Source organism: Buceros rhinoceros, unplaced genomic scaffold (genome assembly GCF_000710305.1).
Source record: "Buceros rhinoceros silvestris isolate BGI_N320 unplaced genomic scaffold, ASM71030v1 scaffold18191, whole genome shotgun sequence".
Taxonomy (NCBI): domain Eukaryota; kingdom Metazoa; phylum Chordata; class Aves; order Bucerotiformes; family Bucerotidae; genus Buceros; species Buceros rhinoceros.
The window spans coordinates 48865-60700 of record NW_010396178.1 but is presented as its reverse complement, the minus strand read 5'-3'; the positions used below and the strand labels follow the sequence as shown (position 1 = coordinate 60700).

The 11836-nt window shown below is 48.2% G+C and overlaps 1 protein-coding gene across 1 annotated transcript in view; it reads left to right on the top strand.

Moving 5' to 3' along the window:
* The window catches only part of LOC104501939 (polypeptide N-acetylgalactosaminyltransferase 13), a gene marked incomplete at its 3' end in the record, with an annotated part of 82928 nt that overhangs the window by 23949 nt on the left and 47143 nt on the right, over positions 1–11836 (top strand). The window contains exon 2 of the mRNA XM_010145835.1: positions 6574–6742. Within this exon, the coding sequence (XP_010144137.1) occupies positions 6574–6742 (169 nt within the window). The remainder of the gene's footprint in view (positions 1–6573; positions 6743–11836) is intronic.

Here is an 11836-nt window from a genome sequence, read left to right as displayed (position 1 = left end):
TTCCAGAGGAGGCCTATCTCTGCTGACAGATGCTGAAGAATGTCTGCAGGCGGAATGCTGGAAAAACAGCCTCTTTATTCTTTGTGGGCACGCTTCGTGTCAGCTCCGTTACCCCTGCGTGCGCCAGGATGGCCATTGACGAGAGAAGCTGTTAATTCTTGTGCTTGGAGGTAAAGCTATTTTTGATAGACCTAGGGAAAAAAAACACACTTCAAAAATATTTGCAGTCGGCTTCAGTACATTAACGAGCGGAGCTGCTGAATCACTGCTCCTCCTCAGCTGCAGCGGCGGGATGGAGTGAACCAAGGCGCCGTGCGGCGCATCCAGATGCCTCCGTCGGAAGGTGTTAAGTGTACACGGCTCCGTCGGAAATTACACGGTGCGACAAGGTGTAGAGCTCCGCAGAGAACTGCAGATTGCTTTGGTCTCAAGATCCCGAAAGATAATCACAGCAGAAGAGTTCTGCCAGTTAAAGCAGCCGCGTTTGCTTCGCCAGAGGTGAATGAATCGATGCCCTTGAAGGACAAAAGGCGATTTTTGACTATTTTTTGGTGCTTGATTCAAACCGGGCTCGGTTTTGTTGGGTGAAAGCAGTGGTTCAGAAAAGGCAGGCAAGGGCGATTTCAGGTATTGTTCTAAATGAAATAATCCCACTGCTGGGAAGAGCGATGAGAAAGGACGGAAAACCCGGGGGTGTGGAAAGGCACAAACAGGCAGGGAAGGAGCATTAGGGATTCACCAGGGCGTCCCCCAGGCTGAAACCCAATGAAAACGTGAGATGGCAAATCCAAAGCAAATAAAAGGGACGGTGTGGTTTTGCCAGCAGTGCTCAGTCGCGCAGTTCACTGCCAGCAAGGTAAAGAGATTGAAAATTCAGATTTTACACAAGCTGATGGCGATGGGTGGGACGCAGCGGTCTGGGTGCAGCCCCTGCCTCAGCACATCTCGGGGACAACTATTTTTAAAACTGTCTCTCATCCTTTCTGCCAGCATCTGTCCGTTGCTCTGAGGCAGAGGAGAAAGTCAGACAGACCTTTGTCCCCTTCAGGGACAGGATGAGTCGTCTGGTGATTTAAGGGGAACCTTTCCCAGATGGACACAAAACACGGACAGGTTTTACTTTTGGTTTCCTGAATTAGAACAGTAAAAACTGGAAGAAAACAGTAAAAACTGGAAGACCCTTTATTTTGAATCAGTTCTGCTGTTGGTATGGTTTATTCTTATGTTTTACATAGTTTTGTTGTAAAACACTTAACAAATAAGATTTTCTTAATTTTTTCTTGATTTGAGTTGCCAGCACAGATGCTGGCTTTGGTCAGTAGGAGCCCGGCTCCCTCGTGCCATCTCTGCCTTTAGCTGAGATCTCTCCTTGCTCAGCTCCCCACAGCTGCTTTAACCTCTGCTCGACCCTTAAATGTTCTTAAAGAGCATCAGTTCTCCAGATTTTATGTGTTTAACTCCTGAAAGCTCTTCTATTGCCTCAGGTGTGTCAAGGTATGAGTATAATTCCATGACTTATTTCGTTGCTTCAATTTCATCTAGGTTTCCTTGTCAAAACTCTTATCTTCAGAGGTTTCAAAGCAAATAGTTTAAAAAAAACCAAAGCAAAAAAACAACTGAGATGTGCTGTGGGTGTTTTAAGTCCAGTTAATTGTGTCCTGTGGTGTGGGGAAAGCTTAGGTGACCTTCGGAGATCCACTTCCAGCCCTGCTCCTCTCTTCATTCTATCATCGTAAACACTGACGAGTCAAACGCAGCTTCAAGTTCATGAATCAATGGGAATCGCAGCGAAGCGCAGTCTAGGGCTCTGTTTAGTTAAGGTTTTTCACAGTGTGAGTTCTTAATATCAGGCGACTGAGCTCCTGTGGTCTCTGTGGGAAGGAGAAGTGAGGTGTGTAGCTGTCCCAGGCTCCTGGCAGCAGGGATGGGATGGGGGTGCCGGCAGCTCCACGCAACCATCCTCTGCCTCTTGTTGGCCAGTTCAGATGTGTCTGTGTATGCGTGTAAGGAGCTTATTTTAAAACGTGACAAAATTACTGAAACAGTCTGTCTTCAGGACGTGTGCGACGGAGGGTCCTGCCTTGCTAAAGCACGAGCCATCCCTGCCTTTGCCGAGGGTACACCAAGGAAATGCATGTAGGTGGCATCAAATCTCAGCGGCTCTTGCAGGTCTTGGTTCGGGTAGTTGCTCCTCAGCTGAGGTGTCTCTGGGTAAGGGCAGCACTGTGGAAAACAACCTCTGCAGCTTTGGAATATTTCTGTTTCTTCAGCCTTCCTGGAAGTGGAGCATTCCCTTAGGTATTTCAGGTACCTAAACCCTGATTTTTTTAACTTAGCACCGTGTCGTGTAGCCAGTACGGACAGAAGGTACTTAGTGAGGTCTGATGGTTGCTGAGGATTAAGATTTGTAAATCACTAAAATATGTTGAGGCATGTCACAGCTACCTTGTGAAACATTCGTGTTTGCAGAGCTGGCCAAAAGCTGTTGATGGCGGACTGAGACCCTTCACTCTGTGAAGAGGAACGTGATCCAGGTCAGTTAGAACTCTTGAGTATGGATCAAAATAGGACGTTCTAATTAAGTTCCCATAAAAGTGAGTTAATCTGATGGACAGAAATCCTCTCCCCAGTTACGTCAGCCTGTCAGTCCTCACTGGTTTTCCACGTCCCCTCGTGCTGGGGGCTGGTTTTGGACCTCACGTTGGACATGTGTCTCCATCTTTAGGTTCTCAAGTCTATTCTGTGCTAGCAAGGCCAGGCTGGACAGGGCTTGGAGCAACCTGCTCTAGCAGAAGGTGACCCTTGCCCATGGCAGGGGCTTGGAACTAGATGGTCTTTAAGGTCCCTTCCAGGCCAAACCAGACTGTGATTCTGTGAAAAGTTTGGTCAAATTGAGTATTTGCAGAAGATACTGATCTGCTAGATCTTCCTGCCATCTCTGGTATTGTGATGTTTACTTCGTTCTTATTTTCATATTTTTCTTATTGCTTAGGAAATGGAAAGTGTTATTTTTCCTGACTTGAGTGTGGTCAGGCTGTTGTGTGCTGGGTACGAGGTGGCTGAGGACTGTTTCTTACAGAGCCTCTGGGCTCAAACTTGTTTGTTGTAATACGGGAGAGAAAAGGCAAGAAGAGGCAGTCCCGGGCACGGACCCGGTTCCACCTCTGAAAACGTTCGTGTGTTTGTGGCGGTTAATTCATAAACCGTCTGCGTCCTCTCTAAAGGTTTAATCCACCGAGGATGCTGCATTTTAACCAGAGCAGAATTAAATACATTTCTCCCTCCCAGATAGGTGTAAGCTGTGATTGAAATTTAATCTGATAATACTCGCTCTGACTGAAACCGTGAGAGTGGAAAGGCTGTTTAGGAAATTTCTGATTAGTTTTATATTAAACTTCAGAACAGGAAAATCTCTGTGAAGATCTATCTTGATGGACCTTGGTAAACAACAGTAAAACATCAAATCCTGTAATGAAAATCCGTTCTGCAGCTGAAGGAACATGTAACTCAGTTGCGAGAAGGAAGGAAAGTGTTCAAGCTGAGTTTAAACGGAGTCCCTGCGAAACCCTTCACAGCGGGTATGCCCCGCGTTTCAGGGAGATACGCTTTTGAGATGTGCTTTACCACCGGCACAGGCAGCGAATTCACTGTCCAAATAACGACTGCGGGCTGCTACATTTTTTGGTTACTTTTTTCCCCTAAATACTTTGTTTTAATGAAAAGCTCCCCATTTCTACAGGAGAAAATTGTCACTAAGCACTTTTAGCCAACCCCGAAGTATTTCAGCAGAAAATACAAACGTTTTGGTATGCTGCCTTGCTCTTTCAGAGACACTTAGTTTGGGCGCCTTTTTGCTCCTCCAGCTTCCACGCCACGATGGCTCGAGATGGCCGGTGTCCCCTCTCCGGGGTCCCCGCTCCGGCCCACAGCAGGGCTGCAGCGGGTCGATGTGCACGTGAGCCGGACGGCTCCGGGCAGGGGGTGATCTACGTGCTGATGCTGTGTTATGGAGGGGTGGTCCTAGTCTGCTGGCCAGGGTCTGTGAAGTCCTTGGAGCTAGAACAGACCCTCCAACACAGCTTTGGAGGTGGATAAATAAAATTCCTCTTCCAAAAGACCATCAGACTGAAGAACAAACTTCTTTCACCTCCTTTTCCTCCTCACGGTCTTTCATCCCTTTTTTGAGGAGTTCCTTTCCCTTTATGTTGTGTTTTTCGGGATGAAAGATGCAGGCCCAGCTCCTTTTTGTGGCTCTCCGGTCTTGCCGTGGTTTCAGCAGCCAGGCTGTCTCCTTTTGCCTGCTCCCTGCTGCCACTTAGACAGATTTGTGCCCTCTGCCTCCTCCAGCAACAAGTAGACAATTTGTTTTCACAGTCAGTGTCTGCAGCTTCAGAAACTGAGCTTCGGCTCTGGAAACTGAGGAGTCTCCTCGTTTCTGCGGGAAGTGGTGGTAGAGCAGAGTTTAATGGCCAGCTGTTAATCCCCAGGGTTTGTGTTCCTGTTGCACGTTACATCAGTACACCTGGCGGAAGGTTCCGAGTGGCGGTCAGCAGCATCTCTGCTGTCTGATGGTGCGTGTCCCCGCGCAGCGCCGCTCTCCCGGGGGTGCTGTGGGTGAGGTGGCGCTGCGGAGAGGTGCAGCCTAGAGCTTGGAGGCAGCTGAAAGCTCGGCACAGCCACGTCCTTCACCTCTTTTATTTCTGGTGGCACTCCTGAGTGGTTCTGCCTGAGGTGTATCCTCTGAGGTAACGCTCTGCCTGTTAGGGAGCGCACAGAGCAGTGGAGGTGTGAATTCCTCTCCCAGCGAGGGATCCTCAGCTCTGCTAGATGGCCTTTAAAGTCCCTTCCGACCCAAAGCGTTCTGTGATAAAGGTATCTCAGAGCATCCCAGCGTTGGTGCCGGTGCCACAGCCTCCAGCTCCTGGGAGGATGCTGCCGACCCCAACAGACGTGAACCACCCAGCCTGTCACCCTGCGGAAATCACGTCGGATGCGGAGGGCTTTGGCGTCACCACGGTCAGGATTTCAGCGTCTCTGACAGCAGTTTCCTCTTCGGAAGCTGCTAGTGTCCTCCTGGTGCAGCTGGTGAAGGTGCTACTTCTGCTCAAAGAGACGGGTGAAAAATATATCAGATAATACTGTAAAATGCTCTTTGCTCGACTGAAGTGTAAAGCAGAACTGCAGAAGAATGCCTGGAGTTTGTAATATTTATTTTTTATGCAAAATTTCAAATGCAAGCTTGTGCCAGGTTGTTCTAGCAAGCCCTGATGTCTGGTTTGCTGAGAAAACCCATCAATTTTTCCTTTAAAAGTCACTTTGTCTATTTGCTGTGCGTTTTGTAGCAAAGGCTTTATTCTTCCAGCGTTTTATTTTGTTGCTCGGGGAAAGGAGTGCTTCAATCACTCTCCAGCTAGGCGAGAAGGCTCCACGAGGGACAGTCTTTCAGGAAATTAAGCATTTCAATGTAATTTTCATACTAAAGGTGGAAAATGAATGTGATGGCAGAAAAATAAAGCCAAGATCCCTCCGTTAAGGTAAACTGGTTGGAAGAGGTTCGCAGCGTGAAGGCCACCGTGAGCACCAGTGACAGCCCAGTTTGTCCAGGCGGTCCCAGCAGACCTGTGTGTGGGAGCTGCCTCCTGCGGGACTGCGGAGAGGAGCAAGTAACAGTCACCACGGAAGACAGATTAATCAGTGTTAATTAATCAGCCTCAGTGACGCAGAGCGTGAATGTAAAACCAGTTAAAAATTTGGGTGTTTCTTGTCCTGTGGGCTCGTGGGGAGTGGGGCCCTTCTGCACGCTGAGGTGAAGGAAACTCGTGATGATTCTGTCAGCCTTTGGCTAAAGCTTTTGCCTTCGAATAATGATTATCATTATTTGTACGTGTAGGATGTTTTCTGTCTTATCATACACTCTTCCCTAAACAGGCAGGCTGGATCTTGTTTATTTGTATGCTTCTGTGAGGTGATACCATAATTTTCCTTAAAATCCAAAACTGCCTACACAAATATTTCTCAAAACTAGTCTCTGGTAACTTGTAAAAGATGCTCTTTTGGGGGTGGGATGCTGATTTTTCAGGATGGATTTATTTTTTATCACAAAGATTAATTGTTTTATTTACTTCCAGGGATTGGATTGTTCTAGCACATGTCTGGTGGTTTAAATAAAAACCAAAGAAGTTGGTTAGAATTAGTTTAATATTCGTGTTCTTCAAATCTTTTCAATAGGTGTGAAAGTGTTTTCCAAACCTTTTCTGTCTGCAGAGTCTCCCGGAGAACCGGTGCTGTGCTCCGTAATCCTGGGGTCAGTCTCTTGAGAATAGTCACGTACTGTCGCTGTGATTTACCACCAAAAGCTGCGAAGGAACCAATCTGGGATTTGTTAATCATCTCAGAAAGGATGTAGATACAGATTCGGGTCCAGAGAGCGATGGAACCTCACCATGGAGCACAGGGCAAATTGTGGGGTGGTTTTGGTTTCTCTCTTTACGTTCCTTGTTGAGCACCAGAAATTGTGGAGGAACGAAACGGCCGCCCACATTCTAAAAGTGGGGTTTGCTCTTTGTGTTGCAGCTGTTATTTCTCGAAACCAGGAAGGACCTGGGGAGATGGGGAAGGCTGTGCTCATTCCGAAGGATGACCAGGAGAAGATGAAAGAGCTGTTTAAAATCAACCAGTTTAACCTGATGGCCAGTGACCTGATTGCCCTGAACCGGAGTTTGCCGGACGTGAGGTTGGACGGGTGAGTCCCCGCTGCCGGCTGCAGAGCTCCTAAGACAGACTTTCTTAGGAGAAGAGTTCTGGGTCCCAAACGTGCTTGTCCTGCGCGATCCGTGTTGTGAACAGCTGGAATATTGTCACCTTGGAGTAGTCACTGCGGCACAGAACAAAATGCTCTCTGGTGGGTCTTAGCACCTGGAATGATTTCAGTATTTTTTTCTGCAGGGAAAACTTCATTTCTAAGGTTTTAAAATGCTGAACCCATCAGTGACTGCTTTCCAAGTGTTCCTAACTACGCTGTCGGTATTTACAAATTGGTATTGTAATGCTGATGAAGAGAAGATGCTACCAATGCCAAAACCTACCCGCAGCATGTAGTTTTCTTTTAGTTTTATCCATAGACGTTTCTGGACTAATCAGAATTTTCTAGAATGTCTTTCAAAATATTTTGCAACAATATCAAGATCTGTGGTTGGGGTTTTTTGGAGGTTCTGTTTAGAAGTCCAGTAACTTATAATCATTATTTTTGAGTGAAGACCTGAGCGCTGCCCACACCAGAACAAGGTGGCAGGAGGCAAAGCCTCTTCATCCCTTCTGGAAGCCTTCCTCCTGCGCCTGGCAGCAGGCGTTGCAAAGGCAGTGAGTGTTGAAGAAACCGGGGAAATACTCAATTTAGTGCATAGTCCTGCTCAGTTCAAGGGAGATGAGCGATTTAATATGGAGAGAAGTCTGTCTAAGTGCATTTTCTTGATGAAAAGAAGTTTCATATTCTTTGTTGAAAGGACAGAAAGTATTCTGGGATTTGGAAAAAAAAAAAAAGAAAATTCTCATTTTCCTCTTCAGACAGCTGCTTTCTGTACATGTTCAGTCTTTCGGGAGCATTAAATTGTTCTGAAAGCCAATTTATAATGCTTTGCTATTAAGGAAGAATATGGTTTTACGGTTAATATATTTAGTGTATGACAGACATATTTTTATTGACACGGGAGACAGAGGCGTCCGTCTTGCACTGGCTGTCTCGCTCGCTGTGCCTTTGACGTTATAAACACACTCTGTTCCTTCAGGGCGTTTTCTTGGGAAAATCAGATGAATAGAAGAGAAGAAAATAAAAAATGTTCTTGCTGGACATGGTGTCTGGTGGGAAGTGTGTAATAACCCGTGAAGCTGTGGGTGCTGCTGCCTTAGGAGTGCTCAGGAGCTGATGAAAAGATCGATGTTACCACGGTGTACATGATGAAATGGGTGTATTGGCTGCGGAGCAGCTGCGCGAAATGCAGCAGCACTCTCCCGGCTGGAGACAAACCTTTGCTGGGAGAGGACCGGGGTGAGGTTGACTAATTGAAGGGTGACAGCAAAAGGGAAGGAGGAAGAGGAGGAGACGGGCAGGCTGGGGCCGCAGTGGCTGGCACGACGCTTGGGAACGGGACAGCCCCACATCGCCACTGAGTAATTGCAGATCTGCACTGGGAGTGTCCGCGCTGCCCTCGGTCCCTGTAGCACTGAGGGCATTTATAGAGGACTAGTTAACTCCTGGTGCGACTTGACCTTTGCATTGTGTCTCCTGCTGTAAGCGGCGTTGCCGCCTTCCTCTGAGCAGGGGCTGTGTCACTGAGGCGCAGTCTCTGTCCCCGCTGCCTGCGCAGGCCATTGGGGTTGATGTGCCATCGGGGCTGCGCGGGGAGTCCCAGCTACCGGCAGCAGCCCTGAGCACTGCTCTTCTCCTCCGTCTCGCACGAGATGTCCCCGACAGATGCAGCGACTTTCAGTCTCGGGCTTGGTTATGATTGAGATGTTGGAAAAGCGGCTGGATGGTTTTTTCTCGGTGGTGTCAAGTAGAGGCTTACAGCAGGATGTGATGTGCCTGACTTCCCCGCAGCCTGTCTGCAGTGGAGGTAAAACCTGAGCTTACCCGCTGGTCCCGCGCTGAGAAGGCTTTGTGGGTTCCAGCTGTGGTTTAACCCTCACTGCAAAGTGTCATCTCCTGGTGACGTTGTCCGCTGCCTTCGTATTGCTGCAGGAACCATTTATGTTATAATATTATTATGTCCACGTCGCAAACGAGCATCTGCAAATTGACGTAAGAATCTCGGTGAGTGCTTTGCGTGTGCCTCTGGGGGTCTGCTGCGGTCTGTAGTGTGAGGCCCTAAAGGTGCCCGTCGGTCCTTTTCGCTCTCCTCCGCAGCTTGGTACTCACATCCTGCCGCGGCAGATAGTGCCGGGGCTCTCGCTGGTGGGATGGGTGGTTGCGGCTGTGGTCCCTCAAAATGGTTAAAGCAGCACTGTGGCAAATGACGGGGTGTCTGTAAGAGTCCTGAGAGACTAAACAACAAACACTTATTTAAAGGGGAAAAAAATCTGAGAATCTCGATTTTTTTCACATTAGCAGGTGAAAGAGCTCCTGAAGCCTTCTGTGGCTCTGTTTCCCATTAAGTGTTTGATGTCTCTGAGCTAATCCTGGGTTTACGCTGCAACCACGGTACTTGTGTTTGTAAGGTGGGGGAGTCTTTTTCCCTAAGGAAACAGTTGGACTCGGTGATCTGAAGTGCCTCTTCCAAGCAAGTGATTCTGAGAAAAACATTCGATTTCTAAAACCAAGCTTCATCTTCTGAGTTTCAGGGGGGCAGGGAGGGCCGGGTTCTTTGCTGGCTGAGGAGAAGTTCCCTTCGTGGTTCTGTGAAATAAGGTGACTGTCCCTTGTCTTGTCCTTCTCCCAAACCAGGCTGTTGGTGTGCAGAGCTGATGTCGTGTCCTGACCTCCATGGGGTCAACGGGAGTTTGCTCTGGCTTCTGTAGGAACAAGCTCTGTCACGAGGAGACCACAAAATCCTCCTCCCGTGTGCTGTAAGGAAACAGCGTGGCCGGGTCCCCTCGTGTCTCTGGTGATGCGTTGTCATCGTAGTTCAGCTAATGAATGCGACTGCCACACCAGCAGTTTACCTCGCTTCCCCTTAGGTCGGGTATCATCTACCGGAGAACGTCCCTCCATGGCCTGAGTCCTGCTGGTAATGGCCAACTTGATGGTTTTAATCTGTGCCAGGTCTAATTTGGAGTAGCTGTTGATTAAACCTTAAACCCAGTTGAATTCAACATCGAAATGCCTAATTTTATTTCTAAGTATTTTCTTCGGCAAGGGAAGAAATCCATCTTCAATCTTCTCTGCATGAGTAGGGTTGCAAGTGCTGTGCTACAGATTGCTAATCCATTATAATGGGATTTTCCTGTCACTGGAATTGAGGTTGAAGTCAGCTGTTGCGTGGGGTGTGTGTATGTGCTTTAGGGCATACATTTCTCATCAGACACAAACTCACATTGCCGTTTTCTAAGCAGTAATTGCGGCTTAAACTCGGCGCCGTAGTTCTCTGTTGGCTTCTTCAAAGCAAAAGCCTGGGCAGGTGGTCCCAGCGAGGGGGGAAACGGCTCTGGAAGAGCCAGCGTAGAAGCAGCGGTCACTGCCTGAGAAAATGTCCTTTGTGAAACGCCTGTAACAATCCTTTAGTGCCTCAAATTCTGCGTTACAGGACAGGAAGCTTTGACTGGATATTTTTTTTTTTTTGGTGAGACCATGATTTGTTCTTCATGCAGTTTTGCCCTGATAAGGGAGGGTGAATTGTTTTACTGTGTGATGTTCACATCTAAGCCTTTTGTCTTGCACCAGAAAGTGCTGTGTAGTTTTTTTTCCAGGTCTAAGTTGTGATGGATAAAGTACCCGGGTTCCTTTGTTGCCAGGGTTACCTGCTTACAGCTTCACAGAATTAAAACCTAGTTTATTTGTAAAGATTTTACTGTGTATGGACAGTTATGCACAGAGAACCTACCAACCACGCATGGACGAGTAAGCTCAGGGAGAAGCCAGTAACTGGTGTTGTCTAGAAATGATTCTGAAACCACACAGCCACAGAACTGTTTTGGTGGGAAAGGACCTTTAAGATCATCGAGTCGACCTGTTCACCCTGCACTGTTAAGATTAAAAAAAGAAAAGTAATTCTGCAGCAAGGAGAAGAGTGTGTTCATGAGCCAGCAGGTGGCTTCTGGAGTGGGCTTGTGGCTCTTGGAAGCCTAACGCTGTGCAGCGGTAACTCACCCAGTGCTTACAGCCCTCTCTGCTCCGGGTTGCCACCTTAGTCACTTCTTTCTCGCTGCGGAGCTCCCGATTTCGCCACACTGCCAACGCAAGGGCTGTACGCTCCTCCTGTTCTTCACGTGGCTGCGTCAGGTCCGCAGGTCGTTTCGGGGGTCTAACTAGGGGTCGGTGGTGCCCAGGGAGAGTGTTGTCCATATGGATGTGCCAGGTGCAGGCTGCTCTGTGTGACAGGGACACAGGGGACATTTCTGATTCGAAGAGCAGCACAGCACCGTGTGTCAGAGGAGGACGTGAGCGCTCAGCAGAGGTAGGGCTGTACAGCGCTTTTGGAGGGAAGAGGCTTAACCTGCCGGTGGGTTAAAGCTCTCTCCATCTGGAGGCGTTCCAGAGGAGCAGGAGTGCTGCGGGGGAGACGGGCTTGCGTCTGGAGGCTGTGGGAGGCCTTTGGGCTGCTGACCTCGTCCCTTGTTATCCGAGGTGCTGGCATTTCTCTGTGACTTTGGTACACACGGGTCTTTGGAGGTGTCCTGTGCTTGGAGAACTTCCGTGAGTTTGATTTCCAGAAAGAGAAGCCTGCCGCTTGTTGACACGCTGTTTGGTGTGGTCTGTGCTCTGCTTTGGAGTAAGGCAGCCAAGGTGAGGAGAGACGACTGCGAAGTAGAAGGAGGCAGCTCCTTACTGTTAAAACAGTCAAAACCACATCTCGGTTTGTGGCAGCACAACTGTCAGCTCGGGGTAGTGGGGAGGCCCCCAAATACCACTCTATATATAGAACATTTTAGTGTAGAAAGAATGTTTTCATTTACAGAACAATTGATTTAAAGAAGATATTTTTGTTTCCTTTATTTATGGCTTCCATCGACCTTGAATACTAGTAAATAGTTAAACACTTTGCCTAAAAGAACGAATAACCTCAGTGTCATTTGGCAGGTGGTGTTTGTGGGGTTTTTTCTGTGGAGGATTTGCAGGCTGTCTTGGAAGCCAGCCCTGCTGGGACTTCTCCTCCATCCCCCCGTATCTTTTCCCAGAGAGCCT